General features: G+C 37.6%; 2 protein-coding genes across 3 annotated transcripts in view; both read right to left on the bottom strand.

The window, feature by feature from the left end:
- The window catches only part of LOC149773802 (arsenite methyltransferase-like), a 248,677-nt gene that overhangs the window by 66,768 nt on the left and 155,608 nt on the right, over window positions 1–26,301 (bottom strand). The gene's annotated exons all lie outside the window — the stretch shown is intronic.
- Window positions 738–5,603, bottom strand: LOC149773805 (uncharacterized). Its single transcript, XM_089945992.1, has 2 exons — window positions 5,303–5,603; window positions 738–2,242 (listed from the first exon to the last, which is right to left on the bottom strand). The coding sequence occupies exon 2, from the start codon at window positions 1,635–1,637 to the stop codon at window positions 738–740; it is 900 nt and encodes a 299-aa protein (XP_089802118.1). The 5' UTR covers window positions 1,638–2,242; window positions 5,303–5,603.

The raw sequence follows: 26,301 nt of genomic DNA on the forward strand, positions 1-26,301 counted from the left end.
TGAATCATACATGCTTGTGCATCTGGGGAAATTATATCCACCCATTTTATAATAAAGGTCTAAAATTAAAAGTTTTAAGACAAATTGTAACAATTCCCAGTAAAGTATTGCACTATTTCATTATTACATAATTTTTCTAATGACAAAATAACTTTTGATTATTTTTCATGCAATATGTATAAAAAAATGGTTAAAAAAGTGTGTCTCAAAAATATTTTGTATTCAATTAGGCCTGCTTAACATTATTGTCAACAGTAAGCATGTTTATCTACCTAATTTTATAGGCAAATGAACTTGTTCAGCCTAAGATGTACGTTAACCTAATTGAGTCTTAGACTATTTTCTGTTATTTCTTGAGACGGCTCCGGTGGCCTAGTGGTTAACGTGTCTTTCTCGGATGCGGTAGTCGAGGGTTTGAACCCTGGCAGAGTCATACCAAAGGCTTCTAAATACGGTCTAACAGCTGCCTTGCTAGGTGCTCAGCGTTAAGAGGTTAGCGTTAGGGCTGGTTGGTCTGATGTCGGGATAATGTGACCGGGTGGGACATCATGCTACATGTCTGTGGCATGATGCCCCAGTGCCAGACATCACTATAAACTGCCACACTGCAGACATGGTAGCAATATGACTGAAAACTTGTTTAATCTACATTAAAAATCCAAATCACAAACACACACACACACACATTATTTCTTGTTTACTTCCATTGTGATTTTGCCAGAATTTGAACATTAAGATTACATACTTGTGGCTAAAATGAAATGCAAGTCCAAGTTTTTATCATAGTACATTAATATTAATTTTGATGATTTTGATTTACCGAAACTGATGGCAGGCAGAGCAATCTTTGAAAATTTCCTCTTGTCAGCCTCCTCAAGGACATTTATGATAGTTGTATACAAGTATATTACACAGTCGTCCTTTACTTTGTAATCTGACCAAATGGGTCCCACTGCATGTATGACGCCTTCATATGGCATGTTACCAGCTGACGATGCAAAGTTCCTTGTCACAGCTATCTTCCCATTATGTTCAATATAATCTCGGCATTCCTTCTCAAGCTTACTCTTGTCACCACCTGCAGCCTTAGAAATGTGGTAGGCCACACCACCACCATGCCAAAGACGATCATTGGCAGCATTGACAATAGCACTGACACCTGGCAGGATGACAATAGATGCCTCATACACAAAGACTTTAGTGCCACCATAAGCTGTACGAAAGAGAACTGTATCATCATCTGTGCTTTTATCCTCAGAACACGACTTAGGTGATGACTGGTCTGACACAGAATCTGGCCCTTCTAAAAGAGGGGTTACATTCTGACCTCCAGACAAACCTACTGACTGGCTTGAAGCAATTGGTTTTACATTTTCAGCCTTACCAGTTGATGTTTCTGATTTCTCTGGGGTATCACTCCCAATTTTTGAGTCAGAGCTAGATGTACCTTTGCCATTGTTTCCTTTTATCTCTACTTCCTTAATAACTTTACTACCTCCATTCCCTGCAGTTAATTTAAAGCTAGATGTAAGTATGTCACCTTTCCCTTTTATCTCTGCTTGCATAGTATCATCACTACGTTTTCTTTTGGAATCATTACTCCCTGCTTTTGATTCCAAGTGAAACATGTTTGTCATCTTTAACTTTTATCTCTTCTTCCTTACCATCTTTACTACCTTTTATTTTGGTTCGGAATCATCATTCTGACTTGAATTTTTGCTGTCTGATTTCTTTGACTTGTCTGACTCAGCCTGGCCTGATGTTACTAGAGTTTACACATTCTCCACTGTATCTTTCACATTATCATAAACCTCACACTTGCAGGTTATATATAACAGATTAGCATTCTTGTCAGGCCTTACATCTACCAATGAATGGAGATTTTCTACCTCCTCTGCATAATTCATATCTAATCATAATTCTGAGGCAGTATTGCCCCAAAACACCCACTGAACATGACCATCTGAAATATCCAGCAATGGGTTTTTTGTGTGGTCTTAATCCTATCCTCAATGCTATTCCCCTTTCTCTTCTTTTTTCCTTCTAACCATGATGTCATTAGGTCAACTACCAACTCCAATAGCTCTAACCCATTTGCTTTTATCTTGAATTCATTTTTTAATTGGTTAGCTTCAACTTCAAGTTTGTATGTATCCTTCACCAACTTTACTGCTTCATCAAAAGGTGCATATTCAATCAAATCTTTACGAAGTGATTCTGGAGGACTTGTCTGAGATGTCATCTGAAATGGAAAATTAAAAGTAATGAAGAAAAACAAATTTTAAATTATTATACATACAAACTGAAATACAGCTATCAGGGCATTTTATCATACATGCAATCATTCTTGATAAAAAAATCCTTACATAATATACAACCAACAACCAGGTCAAATCATCGAATTTCAAAACAGTTGGGGCACAGCAGTATTAGAATTTATTCTACCAAAGATTTTTGCAATATTGCAGATATTTTAAGGTAGGGAAGTTTTTAATCTATTGGGGCAGAAGACAAAATTCCTTCTAAAAGAATCTGACATCTTTATGCTGGGCTCCAAAATGGTATGAAAGAGCATAAGTTATTCTATGCCCTATATATTACTGTAGGACTATAGATGAAGAGGCTTAAGTGGGCCTGAGATTGTTTACATGGATTAATGACATAACAGTCAGGTTTGAATATATTTCACTTACATCTGCAAGTGTAGAAGTAAGCTCAGTCACCCAGCTCTGATAACTTTCAACAATCTGCTCAGATGTAGCTACTAAGAAAACTTGTCAAATTTCTTTCACACCAAGTTTAATCAAATTGTGTTTACAAATGCAGCCCACAGTATGGAAACAAGGTTAGAGGCAAGATCACCTCATCAAACTCCTCATACTGGTTAATCCAGCTTATCAAATCTGAGAATGCCAATTATATACAAAATTTCCTGAGTGGTAACAATCTAAGTCAGTCTGATGCCATTAAAATATGTTGATATTGCTCATCATTGAATTCATCTTAGATCTTGATCATATAAGCCCACATAACAAACTGGATCAAAAACAATTCATAAATGAAACTTCAAGAGTGATAACAAGCTTGGCCAATCAGATACAAGATTTACCTCATAAATATTCATGACTATCAGTCATTATCAAACAGAACCTTGATGATATAAGACCACATCTTCAATCCCAATAAGACTGCTTCATGAATAAGAGTTTAGAGTGCTACCATATGTACTCACTTATAAGAGGAACCCAAATGCAAACTACACATACCCAGATCTGCCATTGCATAATGAAAAAAAGGTATGTGCAGTTTGTTAGGAGTAGTCAGTGTAACAAACAACATAGACCCTGTTCTACAGGCACATTATGCTACAGAAGATCAGAATCTTTGCTGTTTGCAGTTTGACTCAACTTATAAGCAAGTATATACAGTAACTTAAGCTCGATCAGTTGAGTGTAAGACCATCTCACTAATATCCATAGATTTCATTCGTAATTAAACTTGTCAGATTCAATATGACTTCAATAATATGTTCAGATCTCACTAATAATAAAACTTGCCAAACGTCTTGAAAATATAAACCTACTTACTGTTTTTAATTTATATCTGATCAGATTACAGAGTTGTAAGAGCAGTACATAAATCATAGCGAATCGAACACCAGATGACCTAATTAATATTTAAACGAGCTTGCTCCTGGCCTAACTTGCCAAAAATCATCACGAAGTAATATATTCCAATCAGATGCCAAATTACCTTATCGGAATATGAACATCACTCAAATTCAAAAAGTGTCATAGATCTTGATAATATAAACATTTGTTCCAACTTTAATCAAAATCAGCTCATTACGGCTTTTCAATGTTAACAAGCTCAAGCTCAACTAAACAGATGCAAGAACACCTGATTAATATTCATGGATGTCTTTCATTCAATCAAGAGCTTCACGATTATAATGAGCATACATTCTAGCTGCTAAAAATCAGATCAGAACCATGGCTTGGTGAAGGTTAAAAATTCAACCATTACAGGACCTCACCTCATTTATATGTATATATGTTGTTGTTGTTGTTGTTCTTGTTGTTGTTATAGGGTTTAACACCATTTTTCAGTTCAAGACAGGCTATACATGATGGACAATATCAATGATGGAGTAAGAACCAGGGAAAACCCTGCAAAGAACCACCTTCTCCTGAGAAGCTTATTACTGCCAATCTTTCTCACATACCCACAACGGCTGAGCCTGAGACTCGAACCCATGAAGAAAGAGGTGACATTGGCAGTGATCTGTAACAATGAGTGCTTTAGACCACTCGGCCACTCGGGGCCCCCTGTATATATGTAGCTGACATTTCAAATGTTTTGATAATCTTGATGACATAGATATCTATTCAAAGTTTAACAGCAACAGAATGTGATATATGGCCTACAGAGTGGTAAACAGCTCAGACAATTAGGTAAGAAATCATATCACTTATATACATGGATATCAATCATACGTAAATGGTTTCAGTTCTTCTGGTATTAGTTATGTCTGATCAAAATTCATATTTGAGATAACCTTATTACTATGTGTCTATATTGCTTATATCTGATTTCATTTCACATACCGATGACATCAACTTACATGCAAAGATCAAGTCTGAACAAGATCAAAACAGAAATATTATCTCCAGATTGTTAATAATGAATGTCACCCATATTTGAACTCATCTGAAATATTGATATAAAATTTATTCCAAGTTTGATTAAAACGGGATCAGAAATGTGGCCTCCAGAGAGGAAACAATATCAGCCATCCAGATGCAAAATCACCTTATTATTAGGTGTAAATTTTGTTGATTATATTTAAACTCATCTTAAATATAGATGATATCATTTTTATTCCAAATTCGATTAAAACTGGATTAGACATTATGGCAGCCAAACAGCTAATATGTAGTTACTGACATAAGCATGTTGGATAACATAAGCTTAATTCATAATGGCCAGGCGAGCTAATGAAATGAAGTGGCATCAGAACGTTTTGACTGGAATAAAGGGAACGCATTGTGATACTGCCTGAGTCTAAAGATACAATACACCTTAAAACTGACTGCATACATATTAACCCTGATTCATTGTAGTTAAAATGCCTGTATGTGACTTTTCCGAGGTAGAAGATTATGGGCATATATATATATATATATATATATATATATATATATATATATATATATATATATATATATAGTTTCATCATATAATTGTAGCAAGCTTAAGAATGTTCTGTTCACACTTACTTAAATCTTGTGATTTACTGTACCTTGTTTCTTTGGAAAGTTTCATAAGGTCAATTTGAGATCTTCAGACTTCATCTTCATCTAACAACAACCATAATGAATTAATGATATTTCAGTTTTGGCTAGAATAGAACAGAACTAAATAAAATAGTACAGAACAGAATATAATAAACTTTAGTAAGCAAAACATTAACATACCCAAACTCATGTCAACATTTTCAAACGACTATTAGCATCAGTACTAAAACAGAAGACACAAGATTTTGTATCATACAGTGTCATCAAAATTAATTACTTTGGTGATGTATTAACAAATGGGCTCTACATCTTAGGATAACTAGCATCACATATACCAAGTCACACCATATCACATGAAAACAGGACTTTAAGCAGTGAGGTTTTATATGCAATAATGAATTAAAAGAGTTTATTGCAAATTGTTATCAACAGAATATACAGCAGCAGCAGTTGAAAAGAACATCATGCTTAGAAACAGGTGTAATATATTGGGTAAGTAACCTATGTTTAAACAGTTTATACTGCTTTGTCTGATTGGATGGTTTTGTGTTCAAAATATATATAAAAAATTGAACAACCATATGCATGGGGACCTCCAATTCTAGATTAGGTCCCATTTATTTACAAAGTAAGATGCCCAAAAGGCTTGTAAGAAAAACAAATAGATCTACCTTTAAGTTATTTGTCTAATTTGCATAACAAAAACTTGAGTAAAGAAGCTCCTGGATATAATTTACTTACAGATACCGGTAACTTGATTAATATTTAGTCCTCTGATGATGCCCCATTTCATTTTTCCACCACCCATAGAAATATTGTCTGCACACTTGTGTACTAACCTTTATCACTGTGTACAAAACACATGATCTAGGAAATGAGGAACAATAATTTTTCTATGTGCTAAACTTTATCATTGTGTATAAATCAATACACATGATCTGGGAAGTGAGAAACAATAATGTTTATATGTGCTAAGCTTTATCTTTATGTATATGTCAATACACATGATCTAGGAAATGAGAAACAATAATACTTATATGTGCTACGCTGTATCTTTGTGTATAAATCAATAAACATGATCTTGGAAATGAGAAACAGTACTATTTATAATCTATGTATTTCAGTGGCTGTCTATAAATAACACTCTATTGTCATTCATGAATAATAATGAATTGCTGTGTCACCTCATGCTAAGCTCACATGCATTGTCTGCAGTATATCACTGGCTCAGTGGGTGTGTATTAATTCCTGTGTGACTATGTGACAATTAAACCAGTGGAAGGCATAAGTAATTCATCAATGTAACCTTCACAAGACTTTACAATAAAAACAACAGTGATCATTATTTTAATTTTTTTTCGTTCTAATAAATTAAGCAGTTGCAATCCATGTCATTCAGGTCACAACCGACCTTTATTCTGGATTTATTCAGTTATATTTAGATCGTATGTATACATTGAAAAATCACTATCCACACCACACACTGGAGGAAGTCGAACATGCCTGATATAAATAAAGAACACTGTTGCAAAACATGGGCAAGTCCCTATTTTTTTGCAATTTTTTTGGATCATCTAAACTGTGACATTTACGAAACATAAAGCTTTTGCTTATTTAGAGGTGAAATTAGCCATAATGGAAATACATTTAAAGCAAGAGTCACCCGAAGGAACTGATGCTTTACTGGACACATGGAAATTCCACATATTCAAGATATGACCAAATCTTACTTACCTGTATTTTGTGCATTGGTACTCTTCTCTTTTTAAGGCCATTTGGGGATGTTGGTGCTCAATCTTCGATCTTCTCTGACAACAAAACCATTGTATCGTCGATGTTTATACATTCTTTAAACAATACGTAAGATAAACAAAGTCTTTTTGAATAAACAGGATAACCAGTGAGGAAAACCTAGGTAATTATGTTTCTTTAAAATTCTAACTGTACCATCAGCACTCGTAGCTTTTCAATTAATCCTAACTTCCATATTAGTTCGTCCGTCAAGTCAATGAGGACCACTTTAGTCATCCAGTGTTTTACCGTGAACAAATGGTCTGTGGGTGCGTAGGTGGCCGATGAGGCCGATGTGCGCCCTGAATGTTCTGTGGCATTGTGGACATGGGATGGTAGCAGAGCTGAAGGTGGAAGTACTCGCTGGGTAGGAGACCATGGTCAAATTACGAGGTGAGACGGTTGAGGAGAAACCTGGCGAGTATCTTGCCTGCGATGGAGAGCAAAGAGATACCTCGGTAGTTGTCACAAGCCTGAAGATTTCCTTTACGCTTATACAGGTGTATAACAGTAGCATCCTTGAATTCCTGTGGGATCGTCTCTTTTTGACACATGAGATAAAACTACTGACGCAGCTTTTCAGTCAGAGCTGCACCGCCTTCCTTGTATATCTCTGCTGGGATTGAGTCTGAGCCATGAGCCTTGCCACTAGAGACCATAAATATTGCTTTCTGGGTCTCAAAAATGGTTGGTGGGTCATCCAGTGATTCATTGACTGGCACTTGGGGCAGCCGATCAATGGCTTCTTCATTGATGCATGTTGGGCGGGATGTTGAGATGTTGGGAGGTTCAGGACACAGTTGAAGTGCTCAGCCCACCTTTCGAATATCTTCTCTTTGTCTGTCATCAGTGTGTTCCCATCCGCACTGAGGAGATGGGATGGCGCTAATGGTGATGGGCCATAGACTTCATTCAGCTCATCAGAAAACCTCTTTATATGATGCTTAACAGCGCAGCTTTGGATCTCGTCAGCTTTGTTACTCAGCCAGGAGCCCTGCATCTGCAGACGTTTCTGTTGAACAGTCCTGTGTATGTTATTGAATGCATCTTTCTTTGAAGTGGACTTTGGAACATTTAGGTATGCTTTGTGGAGGCTATGTTTTTCATTCAACATCTGCCTGATGTTTTCGCAATTCTCATCATGCCAATCATTATGCTCTCTTGGGGAAGGCCCTAAGATCTCTGTGGCGGTGTTGTAGACCAACTCTCTAAGGGTCGCCCAAGCTGCCTAGACATTCTGGGTGTCCAGAGGGGTGGACTGAATAAGGTTTTCTAGAGTGCTGACAATGGACTATTTGGAGTTCGAGTTCTTCAACTTGTCGATGTTCAGCCGTTTTGGAATCTTCTTGCCTTGTGGGCGTCTTTTATGTTGGATACGGACTTTTAGCTTGGAGACTACAAGGCGGTGGTCAGTCCAACATTCTTCACCACACATGGACTTGGTCACCCGTACATCCTGCCTATCCCTCTTCCCGACTATCACGTAGTCTATGACATGCCAGTGCTTAGATCGGGGATGCGTACATGTCGTTCTGTTGCGGGTAGGGAGGCGGAAGACTGTTCCTGATGAACAGTTCATGCTCTGCGCAGGTCTTAAGCAATACAAGACCATTGTTGTTGCAGTAGCCGACACCATACTTTCCAATGACCCCTTCCCAGGAGATGTTGTCAGAGCCGACTCTTGCACTGAGGTCACCAAGGGTGATGAGCTTGTTAGATTTGGGAAAAGAGGTTATGATAGAGTGGAGGTCTTCATAAAATTGTCCTTTGTTTCACCTGGATAGGCAGTGGTTGGGGCGTAGACACTGATGATCGTGACATGCTTTTTTCCATTCGACAGCGGGAGTTTCATGGTCATAATCCTGTCATTCACACCCTTTGGAAGTTCAGCTAGCTTGTTAACAAAATCTGTCTTCACTGCAAATCCTACTCCAACCTCACGTCGCATCTCGCTTCCTCTTCCGCAGCAAAAGAAGGTGCAGCCAGCACCCCTTTCACAAAGTTCGCCCTCTCCTGTAAGGCGGGTTCCATTCAAGGCTGAAATATCGATGTTATATCTGGCTAGCTTGTTGCCAATCAGGGCAGTTCTCCGCTGAGGTCTGTCAGAATCACTTCTGTCCAAAAGTGTACGAACGTTCTATGCGTCGAGATGAGAGGAACGATTTTCATCTTTTTCTTTGTAGTGTTTCCACCGCTGATAAAGGGTCCCCTCCATCCGCAGTTAGCTGGCAAGGGAATGATGAAGCGGCAATTGTCAGGGCACCTTTTCTAGCCTCTTCCTCATGCCATGGAGGTGAACATTGCGAATCCTAAAACGGGCTGATCAGTCGCTCAGGGCCTGCCGAAATCCACTGCTGCTCCGTGTAAATAAAGAACGACCATATGGCCTGTGCCGCTGTGTGCAAATTTTCGGCTACGGCTGCCAGTGTACTCACACCTGCTGCTTCGTCGCTCGTCTGTCGCCACAGGACTTTGGGGAGACGGATGACCAAGTGACTTGCGCGTTGACTTGGTTTTAAGTGAGGAAGAGTTGCGCGTCGTCGACCTCACTCTCTCGTCCAAAACCATCTGGATCCAGTCACAAAACAATGTTCAGACGACTGGAGATGGAATCGGATAGACTGGATTACCAGGAGCATCGACATGCCTCGTCCTGCTCTTTGAGGTCCACAGCGCATTGCCGGGAATCTCCTTTCTGCTCGTTGAACTAGCCATTGGTTTCTTCCGTGCAGTCTGTCGAATCCAGTCTTCACATGCTTGGGTAGGCAAGCCCTGACTCGCCGAAGATTTAAAACCCGTTGACTACCCTCACCTGGTTTAGCACGCCAGTCGAAGTGGTTTACAAGGGTGCGGCTGCTGCGCATGTCACAGCTTCCTGGAGCCACATGTGAGAGCTGGGTGCATGTGAGGACCAAAGGTGGGCGAGCTACCCCAAAGGAGGCACGACTGTTTCCACGCCAGAGGTGCTACCGCTCCAATACACTCCAGTATACCGATAGAACCGATGGGCAGCTATGGGCATACATTCTAGGTATGATCCATAGGATTGACAACTGGAAAATATCTTCAATTATTTATTTTATTACAGGGTTTCAGGAATAATATTAAAAGTAAATGTGATGGTATTTCATTAATGTTGAAATGTCGAGTGTTGTTTTCAACACCTTTCGTATTATGAAAATCTGTTGTTTTATTTTTTTCGGTGGTGTATGTTATTTTTTCTTTCTTATTATTGACAGAGAAGTTCCGAATGAAGTTTAAAGTGAAATATTACGAACTAGCTGTTAAATACAGGGTAATCATTTAATACTGATCTTATTAAACGATTTGAATAATTTTCAGCTTTTCAAAGTTGTACATTATTTAGATCGTTTCAGAAATTCAATATTAAATAATTACCCATTTTGGGATTCCATTTATTATAAATTGTATTACTTATTTTAGTGGAAAAAGTCTAGATTACAAGAAGAACGAATATATTTTGGCATTTCATTTGATTCTAGCTCAGACAGTGCACGTGTCAATTCTTGCGGATGAAAAATAAAATATTTTCAGATACGACTTGAAACAATATTGCACAATTCAATAACTAGTAACATTTAAAACTCTACTTTAGTTTATAATGCATAATTCAAGGAGCACATGTTCTTCTAAATTAACAGAACACTTGACAAGGACAGCAATATTTTTCAACACTAGATAACTAAATGAAATTTGTGTGTGATGTCACATAGTTAACTTGGGTCATGTCAGTTTCAGTATTTGGGGCACCATATACATGAATTTCAATAAGACTGTTGACAACCGAAAAGTGTTTCAATTCAACCACGGACGTTCACTACTGATGAAGTACTGGATAAAGCAAGAGAAATGGTATTCCATTGGTGAATATTCATGTGAAGGGATGACAAATGGATGCCGAAATTTTGCTAACACTACCGCAGAGAGTTGCATTTAGTTACTCCTATAGGTTGTCCGTTAAATCATGATTGTCCTGGAATGGGTTTCAATATCCATACCATGTGGTATCAGCGATGTGAATGGACTGTCTGCATTACAATAGGCCGCGAGCCGCTTATCTGCATAGACTCTGTATGATCGAGTTCGGAGAGCGTGGTGGATTTTTTTTACTCTCCTACATTTTCGATTTGACTAGGCGAAGCGGTTTTACTTGCATTCTAGATTTCGTTTGGCATTTGGAGAATTATATGTATGGTAAATGGGAAATATTCCGATGTATGTAACCAATACGGGGCGTTTTTTTTTTTTTGTGATAGCCTCCATTTTCTTGTTTTTGTCGATTCGGCTACCGATGGAAAGAAGACTGCAATAAATGTTAATATTTATAGTAAAATAACGTGGAATCTTCTAGACGGGGCAAGAAAAATTCCCAAAGTTACAATCAATAATGAAACAACTGCTCATGGAACTCGTGGGCTTGTTTAGTCCAATCAGACTGACAGAAAGTGAGCGTGTGTGTGATATGGATTCTTAACGTAGCTTTAACAATTTTGCAGTCATATCGCTACGATGTCTGCAGTGTGGCAGTTTATAGTGATGTCTAACACTGGGGCATCATGCCGCAGACATGTAGCATGATGTCCCATCCAGTCACATTATCTTGATCAGCACCAGGCCGACCAGTCTATACACTAGCCTCTTAATGCTGAGCGCCTAGCGAGGCACCTGTTAGTACCATTTTGTATAAGTCTTTTGTATGACTCGGCCGGAGTTAGAACATGCGACCTCCCGCATCCGAGGCGGACGCTCTAACCACTAGTCCACCGGAGCGGTAGACAGAAAGTGATATGGTAACGTGTTAACATAGCAAAATTTACAACTCGCAAATACTAATTAAAGTGTACTAAGTATGTGCTGATAATATCAGTAATTGTATTTTAATTAAACGATATGTGAGTGAAACGAAATACATGTGTAGAGAAGGTGATTGGAAGGAATTTAAACAGAATTTTTTTAAGATAAACAAAGAATATAAGAGAAATTGTGGTTAGATTTTTTCATGATGAGCCTGAACTTAAAAAAACTCAAAAGAATCATGATACTGGGCTAAGGTGAAGTTTCTTTGTGGCTAAATAAGGCCGCTATTTCACTAAACACGTCAGATTGTTGTCCTCACTTTTACGCTTTTCAATAACATCCTTATAATGTTTAGATTTAGAACTATGCGTTTTTCACTGAACTCTAAACAGTCAAAGACTAAAACAGTCACAATTGTATGCATTCACCAGAAAATAGCCTTGCTATAATTCGGAAAATGTTTGGAATTTCTCAAACATAAATAATTTCTCAACTTGAATTTCGAGAATAAAAGGATCCCAGGTGTCAGATTTTAAAATTAAAAAGTTATTTTTCAGCCCTTGTATTATATATATAACTCTAAATAAAATCGAAATATTGTGAGAAATATCATAAGTAAGATGATGCAAAATCTCCGTCTGTGGATTTTGTTTTAGGAATTTTGTGAAAATGAGACAAGATCACCGCTTAAAGAATTATTAAAGTGTTATTGTGCTAATTAACTTGATTAAACAAGCTTTGTCTCTAAACATGTATGGAGGAGATACACCTTGTGTGTGTGTGTGTGTGTGTGTGTGTGTGTGTCTGTTGTGCAGTATGTCATATCTAGAATTTTTTTCAATCAGAACTCAACAAATGTAATTGTTTAATGACCTAGTGACTGATATTTACATGAAATGTGTTATTGGGCAGTACAATTTCAACTGTAGACAAGTTCAAAGTAAAGTCATAAACCAATACAATTTTATTTTGTAAAATCTTGAACACAATTAAATCCCCCTCTCTGTCTATGTCTCTCTCCCTGTCTCTGTCTCTCTCTCTCTCTCTCTCCCTCAAACACACACACACACACACACACACACACCATGACATTTTACGCCAGAATTGTGACATAACTAGACTTTTCCCATGACCCATGAATAATCCAAGCAGGATCAAAGTGAGCGTAAATTTGTGAAACTATCACACGTAATATTTCATGAAAGAAAATTGTTTGGGGCCGGGACTGGAGGATGGGGTTGGACATGTGCAATCAGAGCAAGAGTTTGCTTTTTGTTGTGGTTTTTTTTGGTCAAGCTATTTGGTTGGTCCTTAATTAAAACGGCTGTTTATTGGCGTACTGACAAAATTTTCTTAATACACTAGCCAATACATATTTCTTAGTCGTCCAGCTACAGATAGATTCTTATCATATGACAAGTATGTGTACTTTCAATCAGCAGATCCGAATGGTATCTTTAAAACGGTCGAAAATTCTTTTCGAAGAAACCAAGAAAAACCTTTGTTTTCCTCAACTACCATCACTTTTCACTAGGAAATAGATTAGTCGCACATATGGATTCAAACACAGGAGTCCACAATGCATAGGGCTGTTAAATAATAAATTACTTCTGGTCATGTAAGCCTCGCGGAAACATTGGGTAATACACTACTCCGTTAAAATTAAGGTTAGGTTATTCTAGCTATTTCAAATACAGCACAATGACATATTCATAATAATAGCAAATAATATGGTATGATGGCAAGAGAATGTTCTGCATTGGCAAGGGTTAATTTAGCAATATGTTTAGTATCGTTGTGTATTGGTGGAGGGGTTGACGCAGACATATAGGTGGGTCCTGGTGGCCGCACTTTAAGAGTTTTGAGTGCATAACTTTAACCATCGAAATGTAAAGAAAGTTTACTCTTAGCAACATTTTAGTTGTTCCATGTCCAATTTATTTTTATTTTGGGGAAGTGAAGGGTGGCATCTCATAAGCCCTCCTCCACCACGGATCCGACCCGCTTGAGCAAAGTACTTGTTTTTATGCTGTGTGGAATGTAATTTCTTCAGTTATCATAATACATATATAACCAGTTAGGAATTTGTAACAGGCAGAATTTGTCTTCTCTTTCTTCTAAAGCTCCACCAAACTACCTTGACTCCTGCTTAATGATTAGAGTACCAAACTCGCAACCGAAAGGGTGTGGGTTCAAATGTTACCATTGGATCAGCCTGGGTTGACTGCAGGGCCGATGCAAGTGTATTTGGTGCCTTTAGGCGAACCTTCCAACTTGCGCCCCCATCCCACACCACCCTCGGGCATCGTTTATTACAAACTGTTCATTAGTATTAATACATGTTCGGCTTTATAATTCAATAATTTCGTTATTTAGTCTACATATTTAATGATAATAAACGAATAACCTGACAGTGTAGCTCGTTTTTGGCGCCTTCCAAATCTTGGCGGGCTAGGCGGCCGCTAGTTCGCCTAGAGTTAAACCGGCCCTGATTGGCTATCATGGTGTGCCCATCGTTTGCCATTGGGCAATTGACATTACCACAATAGCCTCAGCACCTTGACGTGTCGCTCTGCCGTAAATTACCTAACCATACCATTTTGGCATTCTCCGCTCAGTTTGCTAATACATTATGCAGAGTAAGCCACGGGAAATTACGGAAATAGAACACAGGAACACGACGGTTTCTCAGCTGGACTACTGTACAACGATAGGTGAGCTCGAAATTATCATCTTGGTGGACCCTCATTTTAAAAAATGTCCGGCTCTAAAATGGTTTGGGAAAGAAAAAAAAAATTACACACACTGTGACATGTCATTACCTAGGCTATGTGCCATATGTGCAATGATCCCATTTTCAACCATTAAATTCCATATATCTGAGTCCCCGCACCCCATGTCCACCCTCCACCTAAGTTACTACAAAATTGGCAGGTATGAAACATGCAGAATGAATCATGCTGCACGAAAACAGTAGATGTTCGTCTTATTTTCAAACTAAAACGAATTTTCATTCAATATGTTTTGCCTTTCCTTGAGTAGATGTATCCATATCCTTACCAGGAAGGATGTTGTGAGAACCAAGAAAATTCCTACTGTACACTGCCTACAGAGTTCAGATTGTGTCTAACGACTTCACTAATGATATTATCTACCATAATATCATAGCATTATAGTGAGCATGTCCAACAACTTGCAAAATTATGTATCAACCTGAGTTTTATTGGTTATAAATCATTCTTACCTGCGTAAACAGTAAACCCTGCTTTCGGGGAAAGATCGGACCGTCGTAACGGCGAAGCAAACAAATACAATGGGAAAATCCGCGGAGCAAGTCTATATGTGCCGATTACGATATTTACCTATGACAATGGGTACGCTATTGGTTTAACTATGACAAGACACGTCACCGACAAGCTCACATGTGGATTTGTCGAACTTAACCTTAATCAACAGTTGTTTAGTGTTTTCCTTTACAGTTTCGGTTCAATTATTTCTTGATAAATTTTTTGATAATTTACTTTAAAAACAAATATAATAATGGTTATGTTCTATTTTTCTATGCCAGGCTGGTATAGAAGTCGATTGAGAGAGAGAGAGAGAGAGAGAATATGTACAGTGTATATGGCTGCACGACAAATCAGCGTAATTATCTATGCTCTACATTACTTTCCTCAGAGAGAGAGAGTATGTACAGTGTATATGGCTGCACGACAAATCAGGATAATCATCTATGATCTACATTACAATACTGAGAGAGAGAGAGAGAGAGAGAGAGAGAGAGAGGTTTAATCCATCTTTCACCCGGAAGGTTGCTACCGGTATATACGGTTTCAATCAGTTGTTTTGGTTTTTTATCATTGAGCGGCACATTAAAGTATGCTCGCATTTCGATAAAGAGTATGAAGGATTATTTGTAGTGTGATCAGGTATTATAGGAGAAATAATTTATTAAAGAAAAACAAATGCTTTCCCCATCACATACATTATCTGTCATACTACGTTAGTAGAATAGTTAAGAATAAAGAAATGCCGAGCATCCTACGTCTACAGGTATCACCAAGAAGCATGACTACTCTACTAGCGGGCGAAATTCTCCTAAGTTTAGTTTAGCACAACAGGATGCCTTAATTAAATACATGCTAGAGGATCCCGATGGGGTTCATTACTTGATTATGGTCTCACGTTCTAAGTGTTTTCCAGGCGACTCGAAAGTAAGTTGCAAATACTGCCTGGTTACGAGGTTGAGCTGCCATAAACTGGAGTAGTTACTGTCTATTCGGCTACCATTGGCCTGATGGGGTCGAGTTCTCTCATCTGCGAGAGTCGTATCCCGCACATAAAACTGGAGAAAATGGTTTGGATATGCCATCCAAATGACTATGGAGACATTATGTTCGAATACCAGGCTCCTAGAAATCGCATGTATTTCGTGAGCCGAGATTTACGTAAGGCGTACCTGCTCCTGAGAGGGGTTAGTCTGCGCGTATTTTATAACACCATTTAACCAAGCAGCTGGTGCTGGTGGTGTTATATCATGCTTTCATGACTTATGGGCATAAAAAGTCTGGTCCGTCCGTTGCAGATGTTCTCCGTACGCTTCAGATAATATTTGAGAACGCGTTTGGAATCATAACAGTTCATCACTCCTGTCGCATCGATCGAAGAAGGGGGGAGGGGATAGTTACTTGTCGATTACCTAGTGATGGCAATCTGTTTTTGGCAATTACACCATATTGTGCCATTAGTACAACTGTACCGTCCAGAAGGAACTGTAGTTAAGGTCCATGTAGAGGACATGAAGCTCACTGACTGCAAGCTGAGGCAAGCACCATTTAAAAAAAAACGTCTTATATGATAGCCTGCTTCTGGATCCGGAACAATGGAGACAGAGGTGAGCATCTTGTTGTTCCGCCTCCATACCAAAACATCATCCTGTGGAAGGATGGAGAGATCACTCTGTGTGAAGTATGGATGTGGATGACAGTGGCTCGAACTTTGGATCAGTTAAACCATGTCAACACCAAGGGGGAGATAATATTTTGGGAATAAAGTGAGTGAGCGTGGTCTGGTCAAAATTGTAAATCGGGGCGGAAAGGTCTTTGTTGTGTACAATAAAATCTAGTTTATGATGTTCGAACATGTCCGAGATTACGGATCAGTATCTATTTATAGTGATGGGGGCTAACTTCTTGGCTTCAAAGAGAAAGAGAAAGGTGTTGTTCAACTGAGGAATGGCGACAAACAGTGGTGTGATGCCATTGATGTGACGCCAGTGGTTAAAATCTCTCCATTTTGCTTCGTAAGCATTCGGAGTGAGGGCTTTCTAGCTGTTAAGATCCTTTTCACAACTTAAGTTCCAAACTCCTTTTGGCAACAAGGCATCCCTGACAAGAGTCAGGCGTGATGGAGTTTCTCTGGGAACGGATCTAACAGTAGCGATCTCGGACGGTGGAGGGATCCCTGCGTCTTTTCTGGATACATCTGTCGTCAGCGATGTGAGATCTTTGATGTAGTATTTGTCCCATCATGTCCATCACTTTCTACACTACTTTAGGTATCACGATTGATGGAGGGAAGTCGTAGGCCCACATTCCCTCCCAGATGACTAATGTCGCATGCTTCTGAATCCGGAAAAATGGAGACTGTGTGTGAAGTATCTGCCCGCTCTTTAACAATGAGTTGGCTAAAACGTTGAGCCGGTTTCATAATTAATATGGTATTGGGTACACCACTGAAGGTAATCCCATACCATGACCATCTGGATATTTCATCCCTTCCTGTTCGAGAAGGTTGTTGGCGACTACCGAATTCTTCAACGGTATTAGGACCGTATGTCCACGCAATTATTCTACCAAAACGTTGGAGGCATTGAGGATGGCTTTCAACGCATGATTGAGTTTTCCGATGCGTTTTTTTTGTCGAGATGTGCGAAATTGTGGAGTGTGTGAGAAATTTCATACCTAGTTGGATACGATGTTGAGAGGCAATATGATCCGACAGCTCGACCTTTCTTACCTACTCTAGATTGCGCATGAGGGCAAAAAGGTTGTGCGTATCTTGGATAAAAACCGAACGTACCCATTGTTTTTGAAGAATATGTTCTAGGTACGTCACTACGGAGATGGTTGCCCTGAATCACGAGATTACACAATCTAATGCTACATGTCTGCGGCATGATGTCCTAGTGCTTGGCATCACTATAAACTGCAACACTACAGACAATCGTAGCAATATGACTTAAAAATTGTTAAAGCTACGTAAAAAATAATAAAAAATAATTAAAAAATCCCATACATACAGAGCTGGACGCCTGGATAAGGGAGCTTGCCGAGTGATTAGTGACAGCTCTTCTCCCGCTTGTTTTCAACCCCCTTTACTAAGTCCATGCTCCAGAAGGCCGTCAGGGCTTTAGCCATGGTATGGTAAGAACCCCATTTGACGACCTTGGCGATACGACTCACCGAATCCCACGCGTAGTCGCTTCAGTCCTATTCAGCTAGGCGAAAAATTGCCAAGGACGCTCGAAGCTGACATTTCCGAGAAAATCCTGGTGATTTCTGAAACTTTTGCTGACTGAGGCAAAATTTTAAGAATTTACAAAAATGTTGTATGCAGCATATAAAACATGTCTACTTAACAGTAAAATTGAGGCAGAAATGTAAATGCTTAAATTTAAGTTATATAATCTCTAGCATTTAACTGCATTGTCTGGAGGATATCCTAGCACATGGCAGCGGAAGTGAAAAACTGGTTTAAACCAGATAAAAGCCATCTAGCGAGTAGACAGGGGTGTTATCCTGTAAGAGTTGCTTCCCTTTGTCTGCATAATATTTAAACAGACATTTTTCTATCTTTTTCAGGTGGGTTGGATTCAGAGCTAGCAAATCAAGTCATCCTAATATAAAGCAATCAGATAATGTATTTGCCTGAGAAACATCATTTCAAATTTATTAGTGACTGCAGAGTTTCTTAGTCAATGTACATCGAACAAAAACATCCTATTCCCATGTACTGGCTGTTCATCTTACTGCATTATCAATTTCAACAGGTACATATATCCAGTAGTATGAAACAATATCATAACAATCATAACAAGGTTTTACTGAAATTACTGAATATAATCAACTATGACATGTCTTACAAACTGAATCCTGTCATAGGAGGTAAATGACATACAGCAGATGAAACAATTGCAAGTTGAGCAAGGTTTGTAGAGTTGCATCCCTCAAATAGTACCAACTGCAGACATGAGATGGTGTTGTGCCAGTTGCAAATCAGACACATACCCGATTCATGCATCCCTCCAGAAGGACGAACCTCAACCAGAGTGCATACCATGGCAGTGTCCACTGACAGAGGAACACATTCTTGTTCAATGTGTTTACTTCAATCCTGTGAAACAGACGTTTGTTATGTTGATGAAGAAAACTTTCTGATGATGTACCACTAGTGAAAAAGCTTCGGGACTTTATTCTGAGAATGCAGATTCTGAAGAAAATGTTGACCATATATTTCAAGGATTGTGCATTTTTTTACCTTTATCTCTTGCAGAATTTAAACATCTTTACCTTTCAAATTTTATTGTGTTGTACTCCATGTGTATACAATGTTTTTAATTGATATATTTTAATTTAAATGTATGGACTATGTAGTCTGAAATAAAGACTTCTTATTATATCGTATATTTATTTGGAAGGCTTTATCTTCCTACAGATTGTTGAAATTTTTTTATGTTCAGAATTTTACTTTCAACCAGGCTCTTATAGACAGTGCTGTGCTATTTAACCATTGATACATACATACATCAATACATACATACATACATACATACATACATACATACATACAAAGATACATACATATACATTAATGCATGCATACATACATATATACATGCATACATAAATACATACATATATACATGCATGCATGCATACATACATATATACATGCATACATACATGCATGCATGCATACACACATCTATGCATGCATACATACATACACACACATACATTCATGCATACATTCATATATACATGTAATATTGGAAAGTTTGGTAAACATTACATCCTTACTTCCAAAACCCAAGTCTGCATGACAGACATCAAGGGCTATAACTCCTTTAAACGATATGCTAGAATCAAATTTACTCAAAATTTCATTTATCTCAAACCGTTGGCCAAAGTTTGCTGAAATCACCACCCCTCCCCCACAAAAAGCGATGTAGTTACTACAGTCAAGAGAATGCACAATCGGGGGGGCGGGGGGGGCATAATTTTTGTAAATGAGAGTGATCCCATATAAAGCACTTGTAAGTCTATGGTTATTGTGCAAGGAATTATTCATATAAAATTGAATTAAAATGTGTTGACTGAGTTATATCAGTTAAAAGGAACATCAGATGTAAAGATATGAAGCTAAATTAATTGTCAATCCCCATCGCTCTATATAAAATAGAGATGAGATGAAACACATAAAAGTTACATGAAGGGCTATGAGAAAAAATATGTACAAAAAAAACTGTGTTGGAATATGTTGAATGGTTCTCGAGTTATGCTGGTTACAAGGACCAGCTGTAGCAGTGATCTAATATTGATGGAAAAGAGACAATAACTCTACCAAAATAGGACCTGAGACAATGTACCTACCAAAGTGCTTCACAAAATGTTTTATGGTTCCCGAGCTATGCTTTTTACAAGGATCTGCTAAAGTGGAGAAGTGACTAGTGATGGGAAATGGGTAATAACTCTGTTAATATTGGAATTAAAATAAATTTTGAAAAAGCACATCTACACTTAACAAGGAATTCATATAAATAATGACATTGAATTATATATATGGAATGCTGGGCTATGATGATTAAAAGTGTGAATGGATGGACAGATGGACTAACAGACAGACAAAAAATGATTACTATAGGACTCCTCTTCATCTAGTGATGATTACTATACAACTCCTCATCAACTGGGGCCTTAAAATGGCATGTACTCCTTCTTTCAAATGGTTGGGTAAAAATGAATGACTCAGAACATGAAATCATTTTTACCAATTTAATTATTATTAATCAAAAAATCAAAGGAAAACAAAGTTATTTAGACAGCAAACCCTACACCTCGAATTCATACAAAATCAGCTGATAATATAACTTAAAGAAAATTAATCAACATTTTGAAGGGATAAATCAAAACAAAAGTGCAAATTCCACATGTAAACAAAGTAACTGAATTGGCCACTAGGGCATGATCTACAATAACAAACAATCTGAGTAGCAGATAACAATATTTGAATGATACAGAGTTTAAAAAAAGATTTAAAATGTAAACATTTCAATATTAAACATTAATACAAAAATCAGTTAATACTGCAAATATGCAGCTATGCATTTCATAAAATTCTTTTATACTCATTCAAATAAAAAAAGTTGGCATGAAAAGTTATAAATCTTTTCCATAAAAGCAGTGCTCTGAGAATTTTTTCAGACAAAGGTACAGGCGTCTTGAAAAAAGAATCACCTGCCCTGACATAAATCCACAAGCTTGACAAGTTCAGGTTTTTTAATAGCTATTATTTGGATACTCCCAGCTCCCTTCGGACAGGGTTCATACTGAACTCTGAATGATAAATTCAAAGACGTTTCCCAAACTGTCAAAAACCACAAACATAGATTTCCAAGGCTTATTTTTGTTAACATTTTGTATACAGGTTATATGAGAAAACAATTAATGCAAAATACTACAATATTGTTTAATTATGAAATTCAAACTATAATTAATTTCCTAAAATTGCTTTATAATGATCTGGAAGATAGGTTAACGTTCATTGTTATTTCAGAAATATGTAACTTATGCACCAGATTTAATACAAAATAAATCGTTCTCTTGACAGACATAAGCACTGCTTTAAATGCATTATTACAGTTGCTGTTTTTTCTCTTCAATCATTTTGGAAAGAGAAGCCACCATTGTCATCTTTTCCTCTGCTCTTTTCCTAAGAGCATTTGACTCTGTGACAAACACAATGAGTCCTTTTAACTCTGCTTGTTCTGCCTTCTGAACAGAGGAAGCATGTAGGCTGGCAATGTCAGCATCAAGATGCAGCTTTTTGGCTTTACTTTCTTCCAATTCATCCATGGCTAACTCGCACTTCTTTCCTTTTTTGATTTTCTCCTCATGCTCCTCCTCTGTTTTCTTCTTATCCAGATAGGCATGGTACTTATGTCTTGTAGAGGAGGCATATGTCATTATTTCATGACTAATGATGATTTATAAAGGTCCACCTCCTTTTCTCACTATGACAATGATTAGGTTTGGAGCTCTGAGGCTTTCTCTGCTGAGGTTCTCAACAGATACCTGTTTGTTGACAGAAAATCCTCTCTCCACTCTTGCCTACCCATGTGACAACAACAACATTTTTTCTGGAGAACATTCCAAGTTCAACATATTCCTTTCTTTTGGAAAGGACGGAATAAAACACTTCATCAAGGCTGTCATCTGTTCTATTGAAGCATTTCAAGGGATGATTGTCCGATTGGATAACTTCAGCCACTAATTTTCCATACTGATTCAATATTAAATCACATCGGGACACTACTTTTCTTCCTGCCTCACACATAATTCTGAGGATCCTACGGAGGTTTGCTTCTCCCTTTTCCTTATCTAACAATGTCCAAAACGCCTTTCGTTTACACGTTTTATCCTTTTTTCAGCCATTCCTTGTATATCTCTTGTTCAAGTCAGATATCGTTGAAAGAGAAAGACCTGTCATTTTTAAACACGAGGTGAAACAAAACAGAAGACGTAAATCGACTGAACAAATTTTGAGTCCTCGAGCATGTGTTACTTTTGCACACTTTCTACATAGAGTGAGTGCTTGTTCAATGTAACCAAAATTGAATTGGCTGAAAAGTCTTGTTAAAAAAATAGTGTGAATTAGTGAACATTTTGATTGGCCAAAGCTGATGGACTCACCCAAGCAAATTGAATGATTCATCAAAAGAAAGCCGGTTTACTTTGATGAAGTGTGCATGTGTTTATTGAAGTTGCCGCCAAGGCCAACTTTGGATGGTTTAACAAATGCTCATTTGTTATTGCGGCGGCAATGAAACTGAATGGGTCATCAAAAGAAAGAAATCAGGAAAACTCGACTATAGTCTCACTGTACATCCCCGTTTGTTTGTACACCCCACCCCATCGATTTCAATAACAAAAACATTAAATGTGATAAAAAGTGCACAGAACTAAGTCAACTGAATCATAGATTTATAAATTATAACATGACTGACCACAATGGCATTAATACTGGCATCCCCTGCACCTTTCATGCTTAACGGAGTTTCCATACTAACATGGCTCCATATTGCATGCACTATGGGCTACTTTATTTCTATCAGAAAACATGATGACGTATTCAGTAACTGCCGGATAATTCCGTAAATTACCAAAACATTGAGAGTTTGGAATTATATCTCTTTGAACACATGAACATAGAAATTAAACCGCTTGTTAAATCCATGTGAAAGGCAAATTTGTTGTTGTCATTCTTTTCATTTGTTTGATTCGACATTGTAAATATCAGAAGCAGCTGACATATGTATGTATATATGTAGTCATGCACACACCCCTTTGCTTAAAATGGATTAGTCCTGGAACTGGAAATGGATCTCGAACATGTCCGTCTATTATATTGAAAACTTCCGTTAAGCATGAAACGCGCAGATAATGAGGTTGTTAGGACCACTCTACTCACAGTCAGGTTAGAAATTATAAATCAATGAATGAATTGACTAAGTTCCTGGCACTTTTTATCACATTAAATGTTTCCATTATTGAACTCGGTAGGGGGTACAACTAAACGGGTTGGTACAGTCAGACTATACATCCGAATCTAACAACCTTGGACAATTTTATTTGTGATTATGGAAAGAAATTAAAATTTGGGGGTTTATTTCAATTTTCAAAGAGTTTTAAAGACCTCAGGATAATCTGCTCGATTTTCCCAAACGTTCAAGGCCTTGAAAATGCTATCTCATTTTTGCCAAACTCTCAAAGACCTTTGAAGACCGTACAAACTCTGTTCTGAGAATTAAATGCGAGGTCATTTATGCTTGTAATAATGTTCAAATACAGAACCCTTGCTTACATCTTGCTACAGAGAGGCTCATAACTAATGCGATTTTCAGCAATTCACTAATTCTGTGTGCTCAGGTGTGGATTTCTGAACAATCTATGGCACATACCTTTGCTTTTGCAATGTCTGACTGTATGTCTTCCAATTCGCCTTCACGTCAGTGTACACTCCATGTCTCCCATTATGATCTGTACGGGATGAGTACTCAGGTCAATGTATACTCGGTGTATTCCATCATGATCAATACGGGTTGAGTTTTCAGGTCAATGTACACTATGTGTTTGTCATCATGAGCCATCAGGGATGAGTATTCAGGTCAATGTACACTAGGTGTATCCCATCATGATCTGTACAGAATGAGTATTCATGTCAGTGTACACTCCATGTATTCCATCATGATCTGTACGGGATGAGTATTCAGGTCAATGTACACTTCATGTATCCCATCATGATCTGTACGGGATGAGTATTCTGGTCAATGTATACTCACTGTATCCCATCATGATCTGTACAGGATGAATATTCAGGTCAATGTACACTCAGTGTATTCCATCATGATCTGTATGGGATGAATATTCAGGTCAATGTACACTCAGTGTATTCCATCATGATCTGTATGGGATGAATATTCAGGTCAATGTACACTCGGTGTATTCCATTATGATCTGTACGGGTTGAGTTTTCAGGTCAATGTACACTCGGTGTATTCCATCATGATCTGCACGGGTTGAGTTTTCAGGTCAATGCACACTCGGTGTATTCCATCATGATCCATAAGGGATGAGTATTCATGGTCCTTGGGGATGTTTTGTTTTCTAAACAGTGTTAAAATATCCATATTTCTCAAAGATGAGAGCTGAAATGAAGTCAGACAGGCAATGGTCTTTTTTAAATCAATGAGTAAAACAGTAACTTCAAATTTCATGTGACAGTACTGTCAATGTGTGATAAATCCAGAAAACACTCACTCTTTTATCAACAGAGTCCGTGGCCACTAAATCTCTGACCTAATTGGATTAAAATACCATGTAATTATCTCAGTTCCTTTTGAGTGAAAAACATTACACTGGAGGCTTTATCAAATCACAAATCATCAAAAACATTACACAGGAGGCTTTTGTAAATCACTAATGATCAAAAACATTACACAGGAGGCTTTTGTAAATCACTAATCATCAAAAGCATTACACAGGAGGCATTTATAAATCATTAATCATCAAAAACAGTACACAGGTGCCTTTGTAAATCACTAATCATCAAAAACAATGCACTGGAGGCTTTTGTAAATCACGTATCATCAAGCTTACCTTTATTTTCAAACAACTACATAAGTACCACTTGATATATTTAACCAGTGATGCATTACCAAGTCAGCTTGACCAAGTGACAGCTTATTGATATTCATTCAGAACAAGTAATTAAGAGGAGATAACAGACGTCAGGCTGTTAGATATTTCTTTAGCTATGTACAGCATAATCACTTGCTTGAAAGTATAACAAAGTTATTTTACAGTAATACATTGGAAACTAATTACATCATTCAATTCTCTTACTTTAAAATAATTATTACAATTATATAACTGGAAAACCTATCAGCACATGTTCTAGATTTAACATTAATTATCAAACAAAAAATAAAAAATTCTGACAGGAAATAATGCTTTTTGTCAGAAGCATAATTATGATGCATGAGCTTTTAAGAAGCTGAAAACTAGACTGGACCCCCCTTTGCATTTCACGGAAAATGGGACTGGATTGCCCTTTGCACTTCACAGAAAATGGAGTGGATTGCCCTTTGCACTCCACAGAAAATGGGTTCACATTTTTTGTGTGGATAAGATGTGTATGTAAAAGAAAAAGTAAAATTACGGTTCGCCTCAGCAAGCTAATAGCAGATCAATTTAGATGATGGACAAGAAATATCCACACAAGCTTTTTTCAATTATAAATGGTAGTGACTGTCACAGAACTACATCAAAACAATGTGCACTGCCTTCTTCTTTAAAAAATAAATGTACAAAATACATGCATATGATAATATTCAATAAAAGCCTCACATATATACCACAAAAAATACGAAAAGGTTCAATTGGTTTCCACCAGTCAATTTTAATGATGCTAAGTTTGATAGAAATATAATATCATCTGTTAACAAATGTGGGGCAACATCTGCCTGTTGATTAGACCTGTAAGATCTACAAAAAAATTGCCTTTTGATTCAACGTGCAAGACATACGAAAAAATAAGAAAATTGGTTCTGAAT

The sequence above is a fragment of the Sinohyriopsis cumingii genome, unplaced genomic scaffold (genome assembly GCF_028554795.1).
Source record: "Sinohyriopsis cumingii isolate HCF-2022 unplaced genomic scaffold, ASM2855479v2 utg000552l, whole genome shotgun sequence".
In the NCBI taxonomy this organism is placed as follows: Eukaryota; Metazoa; Mollusca; class Bivalvia; order Unionida; family Unionidae; genus Sinohyriopsis; species Sinohyriopsis cumingii.